The sequence below is a fragment of the Sus scrofa genome, chromosome 9, assembly GCF_000003025.6.
Source record: "Sus scrofa isolate TJ Tabasco breed Duroc chromosome 9, Sscrofa11.1, whole genome shotgun sequence".
NCBI lineage: Eukaryota > Metazoa > Chordata > Mammalia > Artiodactyla > Suidae > Sus > Sus scrofa.
The window spans coordinates 87,217,876-87,242,587 of NC_010451.4; the positions used below are offsets into that span (position 1 = coordinate 87,217,876).

A 24,712-nucleotide genomic window follows, 5' to 3' on the forward strand; every position below is an offset into this window, starting at 1 on the left:
CTTTCTTTCTGCTTCAACAAAAACGTCAGAGAGGAAAAGAATTACACTTGGTGGGGGAAGCGGACATAGAAGGTGTATGCTGGATTAGTTCTAAAGGCTTGTTAGTTCTGGAATAATTAATACCTGACAGCAGGTTTGGGATAATTACTTAAAACTTGTGGATCTCAGTTCCCCTACTTGTTAAACTGACTTAGATTAGATGTGATCACTAAAATCAAGGTAATGGACTTCTGAAACTCCATGAAATTCTGAAATAAGCAGTCTTTTAAAAAATATTAAGTAACAAAAATTTTCTAGTAGCGTCAATATCCTTTTTTTGGAAACTTAAACTTGGAGCTATGGCAGATATTATAGGTTGGTTCACTCACCCATTCAAAGTCTCTTTCCCTTGTCATTCTCTAGTATAGAGTCTGGAAAAATAAATAATAAATACATATGAAATAAAATTTGCTATCCCAGCCTCCCTTGCAGACAGGTTTAATGGTGTGACATAGATGTGGCTAGTGAGAACTAAGTAGTACTCTGGGACTTCTGAGAAAGGCTCTGTTTCCTTGATGCATGTGGTGCCTCTGTTATATTTTGCCTCACCCTTGCCTTTTCTTACCTTGTAGAAAGTAGATTTGAGAGAAGGAGCTACAACAGCCATTTTGACAGTAAGGAACAGGCCTTGAAAAATCAGAAACCCTTGGCCTTCTGTCCTTGAGCTACCAGACCAATACTAGCAGCTTCCAGTCTTCAGACTTCTGTGTTAAAAATAATTTAAAAAAAAAAGTAGTTTATTAAAGGCACTGTTCATTTAGTTTTGTTTTTTTGTTTTTTTTTTTTTTTTTTGTCTTTTTGCCATTTCTAGGGCCACTCCCTCAGCATATGGAGGTTCCCAGGCTAGGGGTCTAATCGAAGCTGTAGCCGCCGGCCTACACCAGAGCCACAGCAACTCAGGATTCGAGCCGCGTCTGCAACCCACACCGCAGCTCACGGCAAGGCTGGATCCTTAACCCACTGAGCAAGGCCAGGGATCTAACCCGCAACCCCATGGTTCCTAGTTGAATTCGTTAACCACTGAGCCAAGATGGGAACTCCTTTATTTAGATTTTTCACAGCTGAAAGCAAACCTTAACTCTTAGAGGACTAAAAATAGATTCCTTTAAAAAGGTATCCTAAAATTTGTATATGTTTATTTATCCGGCAAAAAACATCATGCAGCTGGTTGAACAGCCGAAGTTTAAAAGGCAACATTAAATTTATACTCTCACATCATAAGGTAACATTTTATAAGGGCTAAAATATAACCTAATGATTAGTTTAAGCATACTGAAAAAATCCCATGAATAGCATTAATTTGTTCAAGTTCTCCCTTTAACTTAATTGACATAAAACTTACTTATGTTAAGGATGATTTTCTAATAAGGACTTTAATTTACCCACCAGTATTATGTATGAATACAGGCATATACATTTAATATATATCTAGATTTTGAAATCTTTTCTTTCAGTGTAAGCTGATTAGCTATAAATTTGAGGTACATAGATCACTTTAATATGGATGTAAAAACTGTTCTTTTAAAGGAAACTCACAGTGAAAGAATAAAAAGCAAAGGCTTTTCTTTGATTGTTTCACAATTCAAAAACTTGGTTTGACAGCCTGCTAACATGCACGTGATAGCAGCACTTCACATTTGTATGTGACTAATTGCAGTTCAGAGTATTTCATAAATGAGCAATGGGTTGTGATTAAACCTTACTATGACCCACACATTTTTGCATAATAAAGGAATTATTAAAAATAGAGGCAGCATATTCATCTCATTCCCATTCAAAATTTAGTAGGGGGAAAAAAATCCTTAACAGGTCACATTACACCCTCTTTTACTGCACAGACCTATCCCTTCAATGGGAAATTCCTGAAGAGATGATGAGCAATACAATATCCATTGTTGCAGACCTAGAAATGGACAAAATTAATTCAGAAAAAAAATAGTCACTTAAACCTCCTGAGGAGGTATTACCAGCAACCATGAGAAAAATTATTTTCAAAATGGAATGACTTCTAGGAAAAAATGATTTCAGTGAAAATTGCAACTTTTATGGAGGGGACTAATAATGTACTCAAAGATATTTTGGGGTTACAAACAAAATGAAAGCCACATGATAGGAAAATGTTATGGTGGGAATGATTGGCCTTGCAGGTTGGGTAATTTCTGAGTTCAAGTACCTCTGCCTGAGGCTGAATATATCCTCTTATAATCGACAGCACATGCTGACTTGGGGAACCCAATCTTCAGGGCCACTCAGCATGGAACCCTTTCTAGGGGGTCAGATGCATAAGTGGCAATGTACCTGTTGTTCCTATAACTTTTTTTCCATCCTTTCATATTTGGTAGTATACAAAGAAAGAGCTAGATTTGGTGGTGCCTCAGGAGTATATGTATTTGGGGCCCTGTTAAGTAAAATATTACTTAATTATGAATACAGGGACTTAGAAGGCATCTGTGAAATAAGGGTCTCTGAAGCCTAAGCCTCATTAGCGTCATAGTAAAATCCACACCTGGTATATCATTCTAGCTAAATGTCTTTATTATTTCGAGATATTGTGTCTTTTACATGCACCTCTGTGTTCACAGCAACAAGACATGGAAACAACCTAAATCTCCATCAATAGATGAATGGATAAAGAAGATGTGGTATAGATATACAATGGAATATTACTCAATCATAAAAATAAGGAAATAATGCCATTTGCAACAACATGGATGAACCTAGAGCTTCTCATATTAGGTGAGGTAAGTCAGAGAAAGACAAATTCCATATGATATCACTTCTGTGTGGAATCTAAAATATGACAAATGAACCTATCTATGAAACAGAAACAGATTCACAGACATAAAGAACAGATTTGTGGATGCCAAGGAAGAGGGAGCTGAGGGAGGAATGGATTGGGATTTTGGGGTTAGAAGATGCAAACTAGTATATATAGAACAGATAAACAACAAAGTCCTACTGTATAGCGCAGGGAACTATGTTCAGTATCTTGTGATAAACCATAATGGAAAAGAATATAAAAAAGAATGTATGTATATGTCTAACTGAACCATTTTGCTCTATGGCAGATATTAATACATTGTAAATCAACTCTACTTCAATAAAATATTTAAAATTTTTAAAAATTAATTAATTAATTTTGCTTTTTAGGACCACACCTGTGGCATATGGAAGTTCCCAGGCTAGGGACTGAATTGGAGCTACAGCTGCCAGCCTATGCCACAGCCACAGCAATGCAGGATCCAAGCCACGTCTGTGACCCTACACCACAGCTCATGGCAACATCAGATCCTTAACCCACTGAGTGAGGCCAGGGATCAAACCCGTAACCTCATGGTTCCTAGTCGGATTCATTTCTGCTGCACCATGACGGGAACTCCTTAAAATGTTTAAAAAATAAGATATCTTTACTTTTAAAATGGCATCACTCTAAAATTAGTATTCATAAAAAATTTACAGGGTTTGCACATAGTGGGTGTTCAGTTAATTTTGTAGACTGTGTTATGACTAAAGGATGAGTTTTTTTATTCACAAGACAAATTTATTTATAAACATAATGGAACACCATTTGTAAACATTTGTGTCATAACAAAACACAAACATGTTCTAAAAAGCTGTACTACAAAGGCTATCACTGAGAGAATTGAATCAAGCACTTGGTAAGTCCAATTTTAGGAATGCAGAAAGGACTTTGCAATCAGACTGGATAGATTAGGTGAAGGTGTGGTCACAACAAACCCCCAAATCTCAGTGGTTTATTTCTTGCTCGTGTTTATGTTCTCTGTGATTTGGTAGAGGGCTCTGTGTGGCCTTCATTTCTGGAAGGGGCTGTAGTTAACTGGAAAAATGCTGATCTAGTAGTTGAAGGCAAAGGGAAATAGAAGAATGACAGGAAGCCTGTTCAAGATTCCACTTGAGAGTGCCACAAGTCACTTCTGCTAACATTTCATTCGTCAAAATAAGTCATATGACTAATAAATGGAGTGGGAAGTCTAGTCCTCTGGAGGGTGCTACAATCATTTTAAATAATAATAGAGCTATGCAGTACTTTTTTCTATAAAGAAAATTACAAAACATGTACCATCATCACCACAACACCTTATTTATCTTCTCTTTTATGCTTAAGTTAACATTAAACAAATGGAGATTTAACATAATGCATTTTTTCTGCTAAAATGCAGAGACCATTTTACATTTCCTTTCTTTCTTTTTTTTTTTATTATTATTTTCCCACTGTACAGCAACATTTCCTTTCTTTCTTTCTTTCTTTCTTTTTTTTTTTTTTTTTTTGGCCATACCTGTGGCATGTGGAAGTTCCTGGGCCAGGGATCGAATTTGTGCCACAATAGCAACCCAAGCTGCTGCATTGACAATACCAGGTCCTTAACCCACTGCACCAAAAAGGAATTCCTATTATCCATTTCCTCAGAGGACAATTTTTGTTTAAACCTCGTCTTGCAGTCCATAATAGCCTATAGTGTTGAGGGTATTATGCTAATCCCTGGAGAAGAAAGTATATATGAATGCATAAGAATTCCCCCCAAATTATGTAGAGACTCTTCCCTAAAGGAAGCAGGACTAACTCACCACTTCATATGTGTGGCTGTACATAGTGATTTCCTTCTAAAGTGTATAGTATGGAAAGGGGGAGAAAAAGGGTAAATTTACAGTGGGGAAACCTAGCAAACACCATCAACAGTGATAAATCATGTTGCTAGTATGTCCCATTTATATAGTGTGTAGAAAAGGCACTTTATGATCTTCCTCCCCAAGCCCATAAACCTAGTCTCATCGTGAGAAAAATGTCAAGCAAATTACAAAAGTTGGATGTCCTACAGTATACCTTATCATTACCTCTGAAAACTGTCATGGTCCAGAAAAACAGGGAACGCCTGAGAAACTGTTATAGCCAAGGGGAGCCTAAGAAGACATGATCATTAAATATAAGGATCCTCCCATGGTATCCTGAAACAGAAAAAGGACATTAGATAAAAACTAAGGAAATATGAATAAACTATGGACTTCAATTAATGCATTAACATTAGTTTCCTAATTGTACAAGTATACAATACTAATGTAATATGTTAATAATGGAAAATTAAGTGTAAATGTGGGAAAATACATGGGAATGTTCTGTTACTATCTTCTCAATTTCTCTGTGAAACTAAAACTGTTCTAAAATATAGCCCCCCCCCCTTTTTTTAACTACAAAACATGTGAAGAAATTATCTGTATTTTCCTGCTGCTCAGTTGAGGAGAGAGTAAAACCAGAAAAAAAAAAGATAACACAGTGTCATGAATGCTGTAGTTTAGATTGGAACAGAGACTTATGGAAGTGCCATCAGGACTTTTAAGAGAAACTAAAGTCTTTTCTATTAAACCATACCTTTAAATTATTTGAATCTTCAGTAGCACCTTGCTCCAAGTCTGCATTCAAATATCTGAGAGAATAATGAGGAATTCACCTTCTTGTTGCTTATGACCTAGATGAAGTAGACATAAATGATTGGAGATAAGTGAAGCTTAGCTATGCCCTATACCACCTTCAGAAAAGGTGAAAACAAGTTCAGTTCAGCCATATACATCTTTATTATATAAATATCTAGTGAAGTTCCAGCAATCTATCACATGAAACTTTTATTGAGAGAAAATAGAGGGAAAATTGTTTCCATTTGAGTAAGTAGTAGGCCAATATAAACATCACTAAAAAAAATTAAAAAAAGGCTGGACATTGGACTATTTCAGAAAGGGCTCCATTTTGGAAGGTAAAGGGCGAAAGGTTGCTAGATGTTTACACCTGATTCTAGCTAGTTAATATAAGACTTTCTCTAAAATATTTTAGTCAACACAACAGATTTCACCACTGAGAGTACTTTACTAAGATTCTTCATGGTATGAATAGAATCCCTAGTATAGACAGAAAGTTAGGCCAGATGAAGCTTGTAGCACCAAGGGCCTTAGGCCTTAGGAGTGTCACTTTTTTTTTTTTTACTAAAGGTAGCTGACCATGCTTGGAGTATAAATTTTTGACTAGACTAAAGTGAGGGTTAAATCTAACCATAACATGCCTTCATTTTACAATGAATGCTGAAATATTTTTTATTGACATATAGTTCATTTACAATGTTGTGTTAGTTTCAGGTGTATAGCAAAGTGGTTCAAGTGATTCAATTATATATATATATATATATATATATATATATATATATATATATAATTTTTTTCAGATTCTTTTCCCTTATAGGTTAGTACAAAATATTGAATATAGTTCCCTCTGCTATACAGGTCTTTGTTGGCTATTTTATTTGTAGTAGTGTGTATATGTTAACCTCAAATTCCTAATTTATTTCTTCCCCACCACCTTTCCCCTTTGGTAACCATAAGTTTGTTTTCTATTCCTGCAGGTCTATTTCTGGTCTAAGTTCATTTGTATCATTTTTTTAGGTTCCACATATAAGCAATATTATATATTTCTCTTGTTTTTCTTACTCCACTTAGTATGATAATCTCAAATCCATTCATGTTGCTGCAAATGGCATTATTTCCTTCATTTTTATGGCTGAGTAATATTCCATCATTTATATGTACCACATCTTTATCCATTCCTCTGTTGATGGACATTTAGGTTGCTTCTAAGTATTGGCTATTATAAATAGTGCTAACGCAGAATATTTTAAGTTAAATTACAGGCACCATACCACTAACTTTATCAAGAGTTATCCTGGTCTTATGACATTGATAGTTTTGTTTTAATCCTAGGGTTACACTGAACTCTGCCACTAACTGAGAGACCTTGGTCAAATCACATCACTCCTCTGGATCCATGTTCCCCCCTCTGAAAATGATGGCACTGGGTTAGGTCTCTCTTGTTCCCTGCATCCATATCATCCACCAGCCAGCTGTGTTTTAGATGGACACTGATTATAACATAAATGCACATATAGAGACACTAGCTTTATTTCATGTGAAGGTCAAATTAGACACGGGGTACATACATTATTAATATAGCCACTTCTAGTGATCACATGTTGGCATGAAATAAGTATGTTTAGGATTATATTTTTAAAAACATCTAATCAGTGTTCTATGCTTTATAAAGGATTCCATAGGTATTAGTGATAGGTATGTACTAAATTATACAAGTTAAAAATAAAGTCCACAAATTGAAAATACTACACTGAAGGGGGTCACATCATCAATTCTTGAACTTACTAATTCAACATGCCTTCTCTCAGAGTTGGTTTCAGAGTGGATGGTGCTCTCTGTTCAGCCTTAAAACATGACAAACCTAATTTATGTTCCCAATAGCAGTCACCATATTTCCTCGCGTTTCCCATTTTGTCGTTAAAACCTCAAAAAGAAAATTCCCTCGAATGATTCTTTCAACTCCAAGCAGCAGTGGGAACGCTCCAGGTACCAACCCACAAGCCTCCCTTCCCTCAAAAAGAAGTCGAGGAGCCCTGGAGCCCTGGCGCTGGGTGGCGCGCACCTGAGTAGCCGGCTCCCTCCCGGCACGGTCTTCCTCCTGGGCCCTCGAGGGCCTCGCCAGGAGAAGCTGAGCCCGGGCGGGCGGGCCAGCACCTTGCGCCTCGCGTGGGCGTGCTTTGCTTCAGAAATCCCAAGTCATTTCTGGTGCCCGCCCGGGAACGATCGCTGGTCCAGCCCTAGCTCCCCTCCGCTACACCGCAGGCCGCTCTCTGGGTCCTCCTACCCCACGCACATCCTTGGCCGCGCGCCCAGGTGTCCCCCCACCCCTCGGCCCTCCCCTCCCGGGCCTGGGGCTCTCCGGAGCCTGGTCCGCGTTCCCGCCGCGGGTCCTGCCTCCCTTCCCACCCGGCCCCGCCCAGCCTCCGCCGCGCCGGGGCTCCGGGCCCTGCTTCTGTGTCTCTCCCACCTCCATCCTCCACCCCCTCCCAAAGAGGAGCTATTTTTAGCAAATCCTCAGCGCGCCGCCAGGGGCTCAGCTCGCAGCTCGCAGCCACTCGGCCGCCCTCCCGAGTTCCCCCTCCCGTGCGGCGGCCGCGGAGGCGGCGGCGGCGCGTCCCGCACATAGCGTAGCGCGCACCCAGCCTGCCCCGCCGCGCCCGCCGTCCTCGCCGCGGTCTTCTCTTCAGGCGCCTACCGCGGCTGGCAAGTCCCTGCTGGCAGAGCAGCGGAGGTCCCCGAATCAACTTTCAATTCCCCCTCTGCTTCTGCCTCACCATTCTCTTCTCCGTGAAAGATGGCTGTTTGGAGAAGGGGGCGAAGTTAGGGGGTCCTCGGCGCGGGGCGAAGGAGGGCGCGACAGCCTCGGCGGGAGCGGACGGAGGTGAGTGGCACTACAGCCGGGTCCACGGCTGGTACCCGGGGAAAGCCGGGGGAACTGGGGGCCAAGCCTCCTCCGTGTGCGCCGGTGTATTACCTGCTCGGGCTCCCCAGGTTCACAGCATCCCAGTCAGGACCCCGACACAGCTTGCCTGGCCTCTTGCTGCCCAGAGGTGGGAGGTTTAAGGGGGCCATTGTCGTAAGTTCGGGGCCAGGTGATCTTTGTGGTGCAGACTCTGACATCTGCTAGGCTAGTGAGACAAGGGGTCGACAGCATGACAGGCCCCCCCCCCCGCGCCCCCGTTGATGTTGGAGCCGAGTTATGAATGAAAAGTTTGTACTGCCAACGTGTTGCTTGAGGGGAGAAATATTTAGTGGGGGTACCTGTGAGGTTTCGTGGGGGACTTGAGTTCCAAGTCCGTACATCAGAATTCTGGGTTTTAAGAAAAGTTCCGGAGCCTGGGGGATGGGAGATAAAGCAGATCCTTGGCTAGTGGAGTGATGAATCGTAAACTTCTTGGAGTAAACTGATTAATTAAACACCAACCTAGGCTGTCACTGCGGGGACCAGAGGGAGCAGAGGACGGGGGCGTTACTTGAGTGCCTACCAGGCGGCTTCTGTTTGGCTTTGAAGCGGTCGCCCCCTGGTCCGCAGTGAGAGGTGCAGGGTCAGAGGCCTGGGCGGCAGTGGTGTGGTTGGAGCCGGACCGAGGCTGAGAGGAGAGGAGGCTGCGGCGGGGAGCTGAGGACGCGGCTCCTGGGCTCTGGAACTGGAAATGTTCTAGTGAGTCTCCTCTGCTCTCATTTCAAGAAGATCTGTCGCGCGTGTTGTCCCTGCCAGGGAGGTGTGCGTAATCTCCTAAAAGGAAGTTTTAGATTAAGGAACGATAGCATTTTGAAATCTGTGAGAAATGGGATGTCTGCGTAAATATCATTATTCGCGTGTCTTGCGTGTGTATATGTAAAATGTGGGAGTCAGGGTAAGAAGGGTTTAAAAAGTTTAACTTTAGAAAAGAAAATGAAGAGTTAATTTTTTTCTCCCCAAGTAGTATAACAATGCTTATACAACTAAATGCTCTTGGTGTGCTGAGATTTCTCACAAAGGGCAGGATTTAGGAATTACAGGTATTTGGAGTACAGTCATGTTTTCACATTTTGCAGGCATTATTGAAATCTGGGAAAAGGGAAAAAGTAGAGAATCTGTATTAAAGGAAAACTAAATTATTTGAAAAAAAGTCATTTGACATTAGAAAAGGTCTGGATGTTATTTTCTGATGCTGTAAAAATCTTTTTAATCCTGTAATTAATAGCAGCACAGAATAAGTTGCAGCTAGTAAATGAGGACAATTAAAAATATTGTTTGGAAAGGGTATGTTTTGAACTATGCCATGGTACCTTGGGTGTTTATTGTGGGATTTATTGTGACAGAAAATTTGTTGTTTTATATATTTACATTTTACCACCGATAATTAGCCCTTCTTTTCCTTTTAAACCACTGTTGAAGTTCGGACCAATTTAATTACCCAAACACCAAATCACTGACATGCCTTCTGGAAAGCTTGTGTATTTAAAATGCTCAGTAGAAATGTTATATATTCAAAAGAGCAAATAATTTTGTCAGTTCTAAAACTTTCTTGTAAGTCATTTTCATCCATTTTGTTTGAATGAGGCAACTCTCAAGGAGAAAGGCATTTTCTTGGGATATGTCATTTTCTGTGTGGGAGAAAGTGAATGTTTTCATATATGTTTCAGACACAAACAGGTGCATGTAGGGTAGGAGCCCTGTTTCTGACCTTTGTTGTCAGCATGCCAGTTAAAGGGAAAAATGCTTTCCCAGCTCTTCTCCTGAATTAATCATTTTCGCTAAAGAATGGACATGATTAGATGCACATAAGTTTGTGCAGAAGGAAGTAAGGAGTTTTAAATTAAGTACCAGTTTATAATTAGGAAGTAGGTGGTTTTTTTGTTCTTTTTTTTTTTTTTTTTTTCCCTCAGTCTTCCTGTTTCTCTCCTGTAATTGATTCAGCCTATTGGGCTGGCCTTTATTGGAAAATCAGACCAGACACACTTTGGCTAAAGAGTGGCAAATTAAATTGCTATCTTGTGTAAAGATATTAACTCTTCTGAAATTAAAAAGGTAATTTTATATATTGTCACAGACTGTTAGGACTGTTTTATGCCCATTATTATGCCCGTTATTATAGTAGACAGAGTTGCTTTACGAAGTTACTGCAATTAAATGTAAATATTTATTGTATATATTTGGGTTATATTTGGGTTTTAAGGAGTTTTAAATCGTTAAGCCAGCTGACCAGATAACCTTTTAAATTAACTAGTTTAAATGATATACATAGTTCAGATTTGTAAATATATGCATCGAAAGTTGTATTAGTATTATATAGCTTTCATTTCTTTTTATTAGAGTTATTTCTATTTTGAATTTGTTTAAATATTACAACATATTATACTGTAATTTATACCCGCTTGGTGGGGTAGGTGTAGGTTATTCTTAAATAGAGATATGGAGAAGTAGCTAACAAGGAGAGTGATTTGAGAAGCATATGGACATCATAAAATCCTTCTGTATGCAGCATCTGTACCTTCTCATTAGTGAAATATTGTAGTTATGGCTATTTTTTTGCTATTACATCCAAATATGGCTTTTTTATTTTTGCTTCAATAGATTTTTTTAAAAATGTAATTTATATGAATGTTTAAGTTGGTGGGGGCTTTTATCATTTCAAACCCTTTCCTTTCATCAAAGACATCATACTTAATTTTTATTGCACCTATCCACAGATACATACCATTGTTTTCTAGCTTGTTATTAGAGCTCTTGCCTTTCTCTGTGATTCTTCAAAACACCTGAGAGATGGGTAGGAAGACATACCATTTTCATTTTCAGAAGGAGACAGCAGTACACTGATAGACCCAGAATTACACACTAGTGAATCAGTGTGAAGCTGAGAATAACATCTATATTTCCTGTGTCCTATTCACAATGGCAAGCTGCTCCCATGTCTATGTTATGACATTTTCATAAATTAATATATTCCTTAGTTTTAAAAATACTGAAATTTGTAGATGTGCAATTCAGATTTTATGCCAGTCAATGTAGTCCTAAGGGAAAGGACCCTTACTATTGCCTGCTGATGGGGGAGAGCCTTGATTCCAATAGCTAGTGTTCAATCAATCATACCCACCTATGAGGAGCAGCCACTCTGCAGTCAGTCTGTATCCCACACATCCCTTTGCCCCACTGGCTGCACCTTATCAACCACATACTGACCTTTTATTGGTCAAAGCTGCTTCCCCCGCCCTCTTTTTAGGGTTGCACATATGGCATATGGAAGTTCCCAGGCTAGGGGTCGAATTGGAGCTGCAGCTGCCAGCCTATGCTAGTGCCACAGCAACCCCTGATCCTTAACCCACTGAGCAAGGCCAGGGATTGAACCTGCACCCTCCTAGTGCTAGTTGTGTTCTTAACCACTGAGCAAAGCAGGAATTCCCTAAAGTTTCCTTGAGGTTTATCAGAATAGTTGTCAAGCTTGAGGATCATCAGGCTCACTGGTGAGAAAACTCAGAACCTGATTTTTGAAGATAGTATTGACAGAAGACAGTAATGGACTGCTCCCTCTAGAGGCAGCTTATGTCAATTAGGGATCACGTCCTTCTGAGTGTCAGGACATCCACTTTCTTTTGAGCTAAATTTATGGAAATCAAAGTGAACAGAGTTTTGCATTTATCTAGTCATTTCATTCCGTGTAGACCTCTTACCTTGATAAACCAGACTCAAAATGAAAGAAAAAGGATTACAACTGTTTTTCTGTAGAGAGGGTACTTTTATGACTGTCTTCTTCCTCCCAAATCCCCTCGCCTTAAAATTTGCCAGGATTTTTTAGAGTATTTGTTCACATGTTTCTGAGAGCCAAGTTGATAGACTGTTGATATTGGATTATTAGATTCAAAGTGGAATACTTTATCTAGGATGTAGGAGAAGCCATTGTAATTTTAAAGAAAATAGTAATATGTCAACTTTTTCAAAGTCACATGTATTTGATGAAAATACTTTCAGCAGTTTTGAATAAGCAGATGTTACCAGGAGCTCTCTATTAGGTTAAAATGTACATATATATATATATATATATATGCATTTACACGCACATATATATATACACACATGCATTTATATATATACATACTGTTCTTTTCTCTAAATGTATGGTTTATAGTAGCTCATCCAAATCATTTTTAAATGTGAAATGTTGAAAAACATGATTATTCAAATGTGGTTTGCTATTTACTATTACAAATTCTATTTAGAGCCCCAAAGAGAGGAAAATTCTCATTTTTTATATTCCCTGATGTACCAGAGGGAAGATAGCATGCTGCTGGTGGGATGGAGAAGAGTTGAGGTTGCTGGAAATGGTACTTTCTTACCATTTCTATAGAATCTGTGATGAGATGAGTGTGAACTAGTCTAGTATGAATGTGACAGTGATGAGTAGAATTTAAAATGGCCACTAAAGAAAAAATAAGATTTGAATCCCTCAGATGTCACTGAAGATATTTGGTAGCAAATCACTGAAACTAACTGTAGTTAATTTAAGCATTAAATGAACTTATTAGAGGATAGTGACTCAATTTGTTTTCTCTTGTTTTGTAACACAATAGCACAAATTTAACAGCTTGAAAAACACACGTTTATGGTCTCGGTGTCATTGCTCAGAAGTTCACACATGGCTCAACTATATCCTCTATTTGAGGATTTCACTAGGTGTTGGTCAGTGCCACAGTGTTAGCATAGGCTCACTGTGAAAATATCTGCTTCCAAACTTCCTTAGATTGTTGGCAGAATTTACCTCACTATGGTTGTAGGACTGAGGTCTTTATATTCTTGCTGAGGTCTTTATATTCTTGCTGGCTATCAGCCAGTGACCACTTTCTTTGCCATGTGACCCTCTCACAGGCATGAGTGACCCTTTTACAACATGGCAGCTTACTTATCAAAGCCAGCAAGGAAGAGTCTCTTGCTCAAGTATGATCTAAGGGAGTGCCATGATGTCACTTTTGTCAGATAACAATCTAATCAAGGGAGTGACATCCGTCACTTCTGCAATACTCTCTTGGTTAGAAGAAAGTCACATATTCTACCTAAGGTTAAGAGGAGGGGACCATACAAGGACGTGACTCATTGGAAGTCACCTTAGCATTGTGTCAGCCATATTGACTGGTTCGTACAGTCTCTGGGATAGACGGCAGACCTGGCTTAGAAGCCACTCCATCAGAACAATGCTCAGAATCACTCTGCAGAACTGATTCTGTGAGATAGTATTGCTGTCACTGATGGTAAACCAGCTCCTTAGTGGAAGGTGGGTTCTTTCATAAGAGAGAGGATTCCACATAACTAACAGTGCGGTTCAGTTGTTCATGACCAAAAAGAATGATGCATTCTTCACTGCAAAGGAAGGAAGGAGAAAAAATATGAGCAGATGATTGTTTAATGAAATGTTGAAGTTTTCCACCATGGAGACATGATGACCACCTGGAGGTAGAATTGAATTGGAGAGTAGCTAGGGTTGTGCACCTCCTTAGAAAAATTTTCTAGGATTTATGAGAATGGTGATGATGAGGCCCCATTTAAGAATTACAGTGATAACGAAGCGAAGCTTTAAAAAGATGAATGACTAATGTGTATGTAAGTCTAAGAATTGACCTCATTTTAGTCTCTAATACATTCCACATATGAAAGATTTTTTTTTTTTTTGCTTTTTAGGGCCACACTCCTGGCTTCTGGAGGTTTCCAGACCAGGGGTCCAATCACAGCTATGGCCACCGGCTTACACCACAGATAAAACATCATCAGATCCAAGCCGCATCTGTGGCCTACACCACAGCTCACTGCAACACCGGATCCTTAACCATTGAGCGAGGCCAAGGAATCGAACTTGCAACCTTATGGTTTCCAGTTGTATTTGTTTCCCTGCATCATGATGGGAACTCCACATATGTGAAAGATTTTTTAAGAGACTGGGCCCCCCAATCATAACAGGGAACCAACCTTGTGATTTGGAGTCCCACAATGTGGCTTCTGAGTATCTGCAGGAGGGAACCGAGCCGGAGACCATCTCAGATCCACTATATGTCTGTGGCCAAATAACTGGTGGCCCAATGACTATGGGGCCTTGTATATGGGCATTGGGGCCTATTGAGCATAGCGCATGCTCCAAGCCCTTTGCGGGAATGATTTTATATAACTCGTGCATCTCATCTCTGGCAACTGAGTGAGTTCAAGTTTCCCTATTTCCACTTCCCCTCACTCATTCCTCCTCCCCCCAAGTAAATGGATACTTTGAAAGGTTTAATGCTAAGGGTCATTCAGATAGGAGTGGCACTAGGGTTTGAATATAGGTCTGATTTCAAAACCTTTCTTTTTTTTTTCTTTTTTTTTTTTTTTGTTGCTCTTCGCTTTTTAGGGCAGCATGTGTGGCATATGGAAGTTCCCAGGCTAGGGGCTGAATCAGAGCTTCGGCTGGCCTGTCACAGCCACACTAGATCTAAGCCACATCTGCGAGTTAGATTGCAGCTCATGACAACAGTGGATCCTTAACCCACTGAACGGGGCCAGGGATTGAACCCACATCCTCATGGATACTAGTTGGGTTCATTACTGCTGAGCCACAGTGGGAACTCCAAAAGGTATAACCTTGAAATACACATCCCATACTCAAAATAGTAAGTGAAATTTACTGGAGAAAAACTTGCTTTTTTCCATTGAAGTGAATGTCGGCACTATAATTGCTCTCAAATCACTTCATTCTTTCTGAGAGAACTGGATACTGGAAGATGAAGGTTAAAGAGAGGAGTGAGAGACTGTGCTGTATCATGCCTTCTTTTATTTTCCCAGCAGGAAGTACACATTATAGGTCTCTCTTCCATATGAAAATAAGAGTGTGGAGTGGAGGCTGTGTATTTTTATTTCTGCTTATCATTTTGGCAGAAATCTGTGTCTCCTTTCTCTCTTATATGTAGATTTCTACTATTAAATTCAATCAGGAAACTTTATGAATTCTCATTGCCTTTTTGGCCAGAGGGTTCTTTCTATCTCTTTTTCAGTAGATACCACTGTTTTGATCTACCTGAAAAGTCTATTGAGACATTCCTCCTTTGTTCTTCTATTACTCAGTCCCCCTTTCTACTCTGTGGTGCCTCTGAATTCTATTCATAGATATTTTACTTTTTTTCCCCTTCTGTTTTATGTACTTAAATCTCTTCTTTAAGTCTCTTCTTTAAATGAATCTCATTCCATTGATCGGGATCATTGGCCCAGATCCCCTTGCTGCTCTGCTGCAAAATACCAGCTCAGTGTGCGACGCATCTGTGTTCTGTTAATTTTACAGAGTTGTACCCTATATCCCAGCATGGTCTGAGGAAGACTAAGATTTCCCTGGTTTGAGTCAAACTGTAAACATTTTAAACTGAATATCCCAAACTACACTCTGATTGGATTGTGTTAGGTCAGGTGTATATCATCTGTGGCCAGGTATACAGAACATTGGACTGGCCCCATCAGGGCTCAGGTATCTGCCTTTCTAGAGTACGACTGTTCTCAAACAGGGGAATTGTGAATCGCTCAGCCTGATTATGATTGACCACAATGACCTCATCCAAAGTGATAGCTGAGGAGTTTTTGAAATAAACTTAATTCTTCATATGGGTTTTTGATTTACTAATTTAGCTTAGACTAGAGTTGACTCTAATAAAAGTCAGAACTCCTTAGTGTGGCACCTAGATTCTCTTGTGGACTAGACCTAGTATATTTTTATTACCTTTATATTTTTTGCCTTTTTTTTTTTTCTTTTGTCTTTTTAGGGCCGCACTGGCGGCATATGGAGGTTCCCAGGCTAGGGGTCTAATTGGAGCTGTAGCTGCCGGCCTACGCCAGAGCCATAGCAACACCAGTTCTGAGTCACGTCTGTGACCTATACCACAGCTCACGGCAACACCAGATCCTTAACCCACTGAGCAAGGCCTGGGATTGAACCTGAAATCTCATGGTTCCTAGTTGGATTCGTTTCCGCTGCGCCATGATGGGAACTCCACCTTTACCTTTTTAAATCTTGTCATTCTCTGCCTTATGGCTTTAAGGAATTAAGCCATAAGCTTGGAGCTGGCAAGTGGCTTAGATTTTAGATAATGGGAACAGCCAGCCTAAGAGAATAAATCAACATGTAAAGAAAAGATATGCATGCATGTTCTTGCATGCGTGCCTGTGTGTGTGTGTGTGTGTAAGTGTTTGCACACATGGTGGGTAGGGAACAAATACTAAGAACATTTCAGTTTTTCATTTCTGGCATCCCAGTATTCTTGAGGCCATTCTACTACAGATTTTTCTGGAATTATGATATATAAGCAATAAATCATCCATAAATTGATTTTCTATCCTTGCAATTGAAAGAGGACTCAGTAGCAGAAGTTTCTATCAGCCTAGCATTTTCAGTGTATTTTTTGAAGCTAGTACTCCTAGAACTCCTGGCCATCTCTTAGCCAAACTCAGACTTTCCTCCTCTGTGGTTTTACTTAAGAAGCTGCACCTTCTCTGCTTTCCTTTTCCTCTAGTCCCAACTTAATTAAGTCCCTCCTCTTTTGTCATGCTTCCTCACTGTGATCTTGTTCTTCTCTGAATTCTTGCAGTAATTTAGAACTATGGCACTGGTTCACACAGGCTTACAAGTTGAATGTTAGTATTAATTGATTGAGAAAATCCATAAGGAAAAAAAAAAGATTACTGTATGAGTGAAATCTTTAAAAGAATTTCTTTAATTGCCCAGAACAGCATCTTTATACTTTTGAAATATAGTGGTAAATTTAGTAAATGGAATGATTTATATATGTATTTGGGATTTCTTTATAATTCCTCTGTGGCCCACTAGAGAGAGGTCCATGGTTTCCCATGACTTGGTGGAAAGGAGAGAAGTTTGTCCTCTTAATGAGCACCCTCTTTAAATAAAATGCCATAAGAAGAATGGTTTGATTTTAGCAAAGACTGCTGGTCTGTACAGTGTTAATCTAAGTTATTCTTTTAACATTTCACTTAAGTATATAGGAACATAAAATAAAATACAAACCCTTTCATTTATAGATTTCACAAATTATAAAACCAGAACCAATAAGAAAATATTAATGTGAACAACAAAATTGAAGAAATTAAAAGGAACAACATTGGCTTATGTTAAAAATGATACTGTGTTGGAGTTCCCGTCATGGCACGGTGGAAACAAATCCGACTAGGAACCATGAGGTTGTGGGTTCAATCTCTAGCCTTGTTCAGTGGGTTAAGGATCCGGCACTGCTGTGAGCTGTGGTGTAGGTCGCAGACTGCAGACACGGTTCAGATCTGGCATTGCTGTGCTGTGTTATAGGCCAGCGGCTGTAGTTCCAATTAGACCCCTAGCCTGGGAGCAAACATATGCTGCGGGTGTGGCCCTAAAAAAAAAAAAAAAAGATACTGTGTTATGAAAAATTACATTGCCAGTGTTGAGTTTAAGAGTATAAAGATGTAGCCACAGATTCTGTTCTTATTTAATCTGTTTCTGTGTTTCATATTCATGTAGAAAGCATCCTTTTAAAAAGCAGATTAAAAAAATAAAAAGCAGATTAAAACATTAACTTCAAAGCTTTGTTTGCTTTTTCAGGGTAATCACATTTCATACGTGATGAAAACTCTACCAGTAACTAAATAATCTTCAAGTGTCAGTTTTAATGAAGTATCTCCTGAGAACTTGATAATGTTTTTTGTTCTCTTAAAGATGAGATTAGCGTTGTGAAGTTATTGAATTCTAAATCAAATGTGTAAGCCATACCCAAAGACTGCAGGAGTGTGGAACAGATTGTGTGGAAACTACACAGAGATAGGATGCATGTATCACCTTCACTCTGAACATGATGATTTTATCCACTACAGTGCAAGTACTTTTGGATGCCTCTGCTACCATGTGTTCTATAATGACTCAATTCATCCTTACCTTTTTTTGTAATCAGGCTCTATTTATTTAGCAAACTGTATGTTATTTGGCCTTCACCTAGCACATGCATAATTGAGAACACCAAGAGCAAATGCCAGAATGAAAATTCATTGGTGGTATTTAGTTTTAAGATGTTTGTTCAGACATTACTAATAATATATGTATTTTTTTTTAAGATTATCATTCCAGTGAAAATCCAAAAGGGGAGAAATAGTTCCACATTGTACTCATTGAGCTCAGTCTGAAGTACATAGTCTCAAATATTAATTGCCACTTAAAAGGTTTTACATCTTACTATAGGTTGTGTGTCATTAATTAGACTTTAAGTCCCTTGAAGGCAGAGATAACTTAGTAACTGCTTTTTTTCCTTCCACAGCACTCAGTGCATTTCTTATAGTTGGTGCCCAACTAGTGTTTACTGATTGACCAACTCTTTATTTACATGTCATAATTTCCTACTGTGCTTGTGAGTTCCTTGAGGGAGGGACTGTTTTAATCTGTGACCTCCTAGCTCCTAGCACAGTGACTCTCACATGAGAAATGCTCAGTAAACTTCCTGAAAGAAAGAATGGGTAAGTAACTGGCTTTGTGTCTATGTGTGTTTTAGATTTCATCTTTCACAGACAAGGGCTCTCTAATAGCTGTATAGGTCAGTGCTGTTCAGGAGAAATATTATTTGTCTGTGTTCTATAATATCATAGCCACTAGGCACATGTGACTTTTGAGCACTTGAAATGAAGGTAGTAAGTGAGGCTGAGAGCCTGAATTTACTTTTATTTAATATTAGTTATAAAATACAGTAGTACCTCCTTATTCATGGTTTCAGTTTCTGTGGTTTCAGTTACCGTGGTCAACCATGGTCTGAAAATATTAAATGGGAAATTCCAGAAATGAACAGTTCACAAGTTTTAGTTTGCACGCCATTGTGTGCAGTGCGATGAAATCTCTTACTGTCCTGCTCTGTCCTGCCTGGGATATGAATCATCTCTTTGTCCAGTGTGGCAACACTGTTTGTCAGTAGCTGTCTTGGTTATCAGACTGACTGTCTTGGCATCTTTGTGCTTATGTTCACGTAATCCTCATTTTACTTAATAATGCCCCCAAAGTGCAGGAATAGTGATGCTGGCAATTTGGATATTCTTTTACTGTGCCTAATTTATAAATTAAACTTAGTCATAAGCACATATATATGCTATATATATATAAAAGCATAAACATTGATATGTGTGTGTATATGTGTGTGTGCGTGGGTATATGTGTGTGTATATGTATATATCATGTGGCTAGGAGGCAGCCTAGGTCCAGATATAATGCTTCCATTCTCAAACTTATTTGTCCATATCTCCAGTACAATTACTTTTTTTGGTTGTAATCCTATATTGTTATTGGATATTGTTGTTAATGGATGGGTAAAGTGAGCTATATCACTTAAAAACATAGAGCAGTATATTCCACCAGATTGTTTTCATTCTTTTCCCAAGCGACCAACAACATTGCATATTACTCCTCACTCATCCTTCCATCTGATTTGGTTTTTCATCATTTCCTTATTAGTCTAGAAGCCTGAAACTGGCCACTTTACCAGATAAAGTTAACATTCACTTTTTTTTTTTAATGTCCCAGGTTTCCCTGTGTTTGCTAGTCCCACTGTTTTAATTGAGCAAAATTTGAATTTACTGTGTTCTTAAGATGTCTCTAAATAATCCTTCTCTTCTCTTGATTTCCTTGCTTTTCTTGTCCTTTTACCCCTTCTGGTATAGGAGAAGAATGAAGGAGCATTACATGCATTTAAACATATTATAACTCAATCCATACATAAGACATAATCCCCCCATAACAAGTTTCATAGCTGGTATCAAAATGTATGAAATAAATGCAACAGGATTTTCTATTTAGAACAGCAGGAATTACTTCCAGTAAGTAATGAAGATCTTTCATGCCACTTGTGCACTTCCAGAACAAGACTTAGATTAAAATCTATCACACATTTATTGAGCCCAGTATTGGGTATAATCATGTATATTATCTCATTTAATTCTTTTGAGAATGCTGAATCTAGTAATATGTAATGGTTATAGAGACTTAATATTCAAATAAATTGAAATAAATTCTGCTGAGAAGCAGAAACACTTTAGAATTTTCCACTCATTCTTTTTTGCTAGAGGTTTAACAGTTGTCTTATAGGATAGCATTTGAATGCATAGACTTTGTCATTGGACTTAACTTTTGTTCATTCTTTTAGTCTAGACTAGTACATCAGAATTTCTTTTCGGAGATTTGCACAAATGACTGTAAACTGTATGTTACAGCTGAATTAACACCTTTCTAGGACAAATTTAGATATATTAGATTTTCATATTGGAATCTACTTTTTTCTCCTTACTACAAAAAAGGTAGTCCTTTTTTGTTTTTTTTTTAAACTTCTACTTTCATGCTAGCACAGAGCTACTCATTGAGAGAGCTTACAGGTGTGCTTTTGAATAGGTTTCACAAAACGGGAGAAGAATTCAGTAGTGATGTTTAGAATTTTGGACTCATGAATTGCCAACTGTGCTTTGGTCTTATGAGTGCTTTCATCTGCCTGTTAATGGCGAGAACTGCTTTATCATCTTCTTCCCCTAACCTTCCTGATAAACATTCTCCTAAAAGCCCTAATGATATATATTATGCTAATTGCTCATTTTGGGCTGATTGGGGGGCAATAAAGGGAGCATTCTTCAATGCCTTGTGCTATAAATAGGATTTTTTTATTTCCTACTTCTCCGTTTGACCCAATTTTTAAAAGTTACCTACATTAAAATAAATATTTGATGAGTTTAGCTTTTTAGTGAAACAATAGTTGTTTGGTTTTACTTATAAAGTTCAGCAAAAGCCATTGCCAAACCTTGTGAGATAATTTGCTTACCAACAAGGACACCCTTTTTGAGTTACTTATTACTTTTTCCTTTATGAAAACAAATGTAATAAGTTCAACTTAAATTATATTTTCCATAGCATAATGCTAAGACTACTCAAGCCAAATGGGAAAGTGTAGGCCAAATGGAGTGGGATTTCAGAATAATAGCTACAATTTTAATTTCTCTAGAATAGTAGCTCTGAAATATTCTTGTGTGAATTTATAATTATCAAGTAACTATTGAAAACACATTAAAATTTATTTGTTTTTCTTACCTATCTTATAAACGCCTCACTAATTTATCAGTTTTCCTTAAACAGCAAATAATCTTTTATTTTTTTAATTTTTTAATTTTATTTTTTTGTCTTTTTGCCGTTTCTTGGGTCGCTTCCATGGCATATGGAGGTTCCCAGGCTAGGGGTCTAATTGGAGCTGTAGCCACCGGCCTACGCCACAGCCACAGCAACGTGGGATCCAAGCCGCATCTGCAACCTACACCACAGCTCACGGCAACGCCGGATCCTTAACCCACTGAGCAAGGCCAGGGATCAAACCCGAAATCTCATGGTTCATAGTCAGATTCGTTAACCACTGCACCGAGACGGGAACTCTGAAAATAATCTTTTAAATAATGATAAAAACAAGTCTTTCGTATTTACTTAGTTGTAATCAAATCTTTTGTATTTACTTAGTTGTCATTGTCAATGCTCTTCTTTCCTTTCATTCCTTCATTTCCTTTCATGCTTTTTCACAACATTTCCATCTGATATCATCTCCCTTCTCCCTGAAGAGCTTCTTTTACTCTTTCTTTCTAGCACATGTCTGTTGGTGATGGATCCTTTCAGCTTTTGTATGTTTGAAAACATTTTATTTCCATGTTCCAAAAATGTAAGATTTTTGTTGGATATTGAATTCTAGATTGACTTTTTTCCTTTTAATACTTTAATTAAAAATGTTGCTCTGCTGTGTTTGTTATCCTATTTTTTTTTGAGGAATTTACTGTCATATTTATTTTTGTTCCTCTTATATATAAGTCCTTAAGGATTTTCTCTTTTTCATTGGTTTTGAACAAGTTGATTACAGTGTGTCTTGGTAAAGCTTTCTTCATGTTTCTTATGTTTTGGGTTTATTGAACTTGGGTGTGTGGATTGTTAATTTCCATCAAATTAAAAAAAATAGTCCTCATATCTTTAATTGTTTTGGTTTCCCTCCTCTCCCTCCTGTCTTTCAGGAACTCCAATTACATGTATATTAGGATTATTGATGCTCTTTTTAAAAAATTCATTTTTATCTGTGTACTTCATTTTGGATAGTTTTTATTGCTGTGTCTTTAAGTGCACTACTAATAATCATGTTTAGTGTGTTTTTCATCTCATATATTGTAATTTTCATCTCTTGAAATTTGATTTGGATATTTAAAAAATCTTCCATGTCTCTATTTAACTGCTGAACATATGGAGTAGATTTATAATAACTGATTTAATGACCTAGTCTGTAAATTCTAATATCTTTTTTTCGAGAAATTTATTCTATTAAAAAATTTTTTTTAAAAAGAATGGTTTTAGATTTACAGAAAAATTCAATGGCATATTGCAGAGGGTTCACACTTATTCCCTATTAAATTTCCCCTATTAGTAATATTTTACATTAGTATGATACACTTATTACAATTAATGAATCAATATTAATACATTATTATTAACTAAAGTCCATACCTTATTCAGAATTCTTCTCCTCCCTTTTAAAATAGAAGTATAGGTAATTTGCAATGTTGTGTTAGTTTCAGGTGTACAGCACAGTGATTCCATTATACATATATGTATATATCTATTCTTTTTCAGTTTCTTTTCTCTTATAGATTATTTTAAAATACTGAATAAAATCCCCTGTGCTATACATAAGGTCCTTGTTGGTTATATATTTTATGTATTGTAATGTAGCTATGTTAATCCCAAACTCCAAATTTATCCTCTCCTCCCTTTCCCCCTTTGATAATCATAAATTTGTTTTCTATATCTGGGTCTTTTTCTATTTTGTAAATAAGTTCATTTGTATCTTTTTTAGATTCTATGTATAAGTGATATCATATGATATTTGTCTTTCTCTATCTAGCTTACCTTACCTAGTGCAATAATCTATAGGTCCATGCATGTTGTTGCATATGGCATTATTTTATTCTTTTTTAAGGATGATATTCCATGTATAAACGTACCAAATCTGGAGTTCCTGTTGTGGCTCAGTGGTTAAAAAACCCGACTAGTAACCATGAGGACATGGGTTTGATCCTGGCCTTGCTCAGTGGGTTAAGGATCTGGCGTTGCCACGAGCTGTGGTATAGGTTCCAGACGTGGCTCAGATCCTGCATTGCTGTGGCTGTGGCGTAGGCTGGTGGCTACAGCTCTGATTCAACCCTTAGCCTGGAAACCTCCATATGCCACGGTGTGGCCCTAAAAAAAATATATATATATATATATATATATATATATATAAATATATATATTTATACACACACACACACACACACACACACACTCGCCAAATCTTTTTTATCCATTCATTGCTTGAAGGACATTTAAGTTGCTTCCATGGCTGTTATAAATAGTGCTACCATGAACTTTAGGGTGCATGTATCTTTTTGAATTATAGTTTTATCTGGATATGTACCCAGGAGTGGGATTTCTGTATCATAAGGTAACTATTTTTAGTTTTTTAAGGAACCTCCATACTGTTTTCCATACTGGCTGTGCCAGTTTACATTCCCACTAACAGTGTAGAAGGGTTCCTTTTACTACACACCCTCCCTAGCATTTGTTATTTATAGACTTATTAATGATGGCCATTTTGACCAGTGTGAGGTGGAAACTTATTGTAGTTTAGATTTGCACTTCTCTAATAATTAGTGATATTGAACATCTTTTCATGTGCCTACTGGCCATATGTGTGTATTCTTTGGAGAAATGTCTTATTTACATCTTCCGGCTATTTTTTGATTGGGTTTTTTGTTTTTTTGATAATTGAGCTATAGGAGCTATTTGCGTATTTTGGAAATTAAATCCTTGTTGCCCACATCATTTACTAATACTTTCTCCCATTGTGTAAGTTGTCTTTTTGTTTTGTTTATGGTTTTCTTTGCTGTGCAAAGCATTTAAGTTTAATTAGGTCCCACTTTTTATTCTTGTTTTTATTTCCATTACTCTAGGAGATAGATCCAAAAAGATATCACTGCAATTTATGTCAAAGAAGGCTATGTTTTCCTCTAGGAATTCTATAGTATCTAGTTTTATATTAGGTCTTCAATCTGTTTTGAGTTTATTTTTGTACATGGTGTTGGAGAATGTTCTAATTTCATTCTTTTTCATGAATCTGTCCAGCTTTCGCACTACCACTTATTGAAGAGATTGTGTTTTCTCCTCTGTATATTCTTGTCTCCTTTGTCATAGATTAATTG

The 24,712-nt window shown here is 38.0% G+C and overlaps 1 protein-coding gene across 7 annotated transcripts in view; it reads left to right on the forward strand.

The window, feature by feature from the left end:
• HDAC9 (histone deacetylase 9) overlaps positions 1–24,712 on the forward strand; it is a 1,028,404-nt gene that overhangs the window by 53,476 nt on the left and 950,216 nt on the right. For 3 of the 7 annotated variants that reach the window (XM_021102481.1, XM_021102503.1, XM_021102510.1), the window contains exon 1: positions 7,656–8,347. The exons of 1 other annotated variant lie outside the window; for it this stretch is intronic. Coding sequence is in view for 1 of the 6 variants with exons in the window: in XM_021102463.1 (XP_020958122.1) it covers positions 18,909–18,940 (32 nt within the window). In the remaining 5 variants the exon portion in view is untranslated. Of the gene's footprint in view, positions 1–7,655; positions 8,348–8,391; positions 9,128–17,813; positions 18,941–24,712 lie in introns of those variants that run through there. 3 more of the 7 variants (XM_021102484.1, XM_021102463.1, XM_021102483.1) reach the window with 3 other exon arrangements.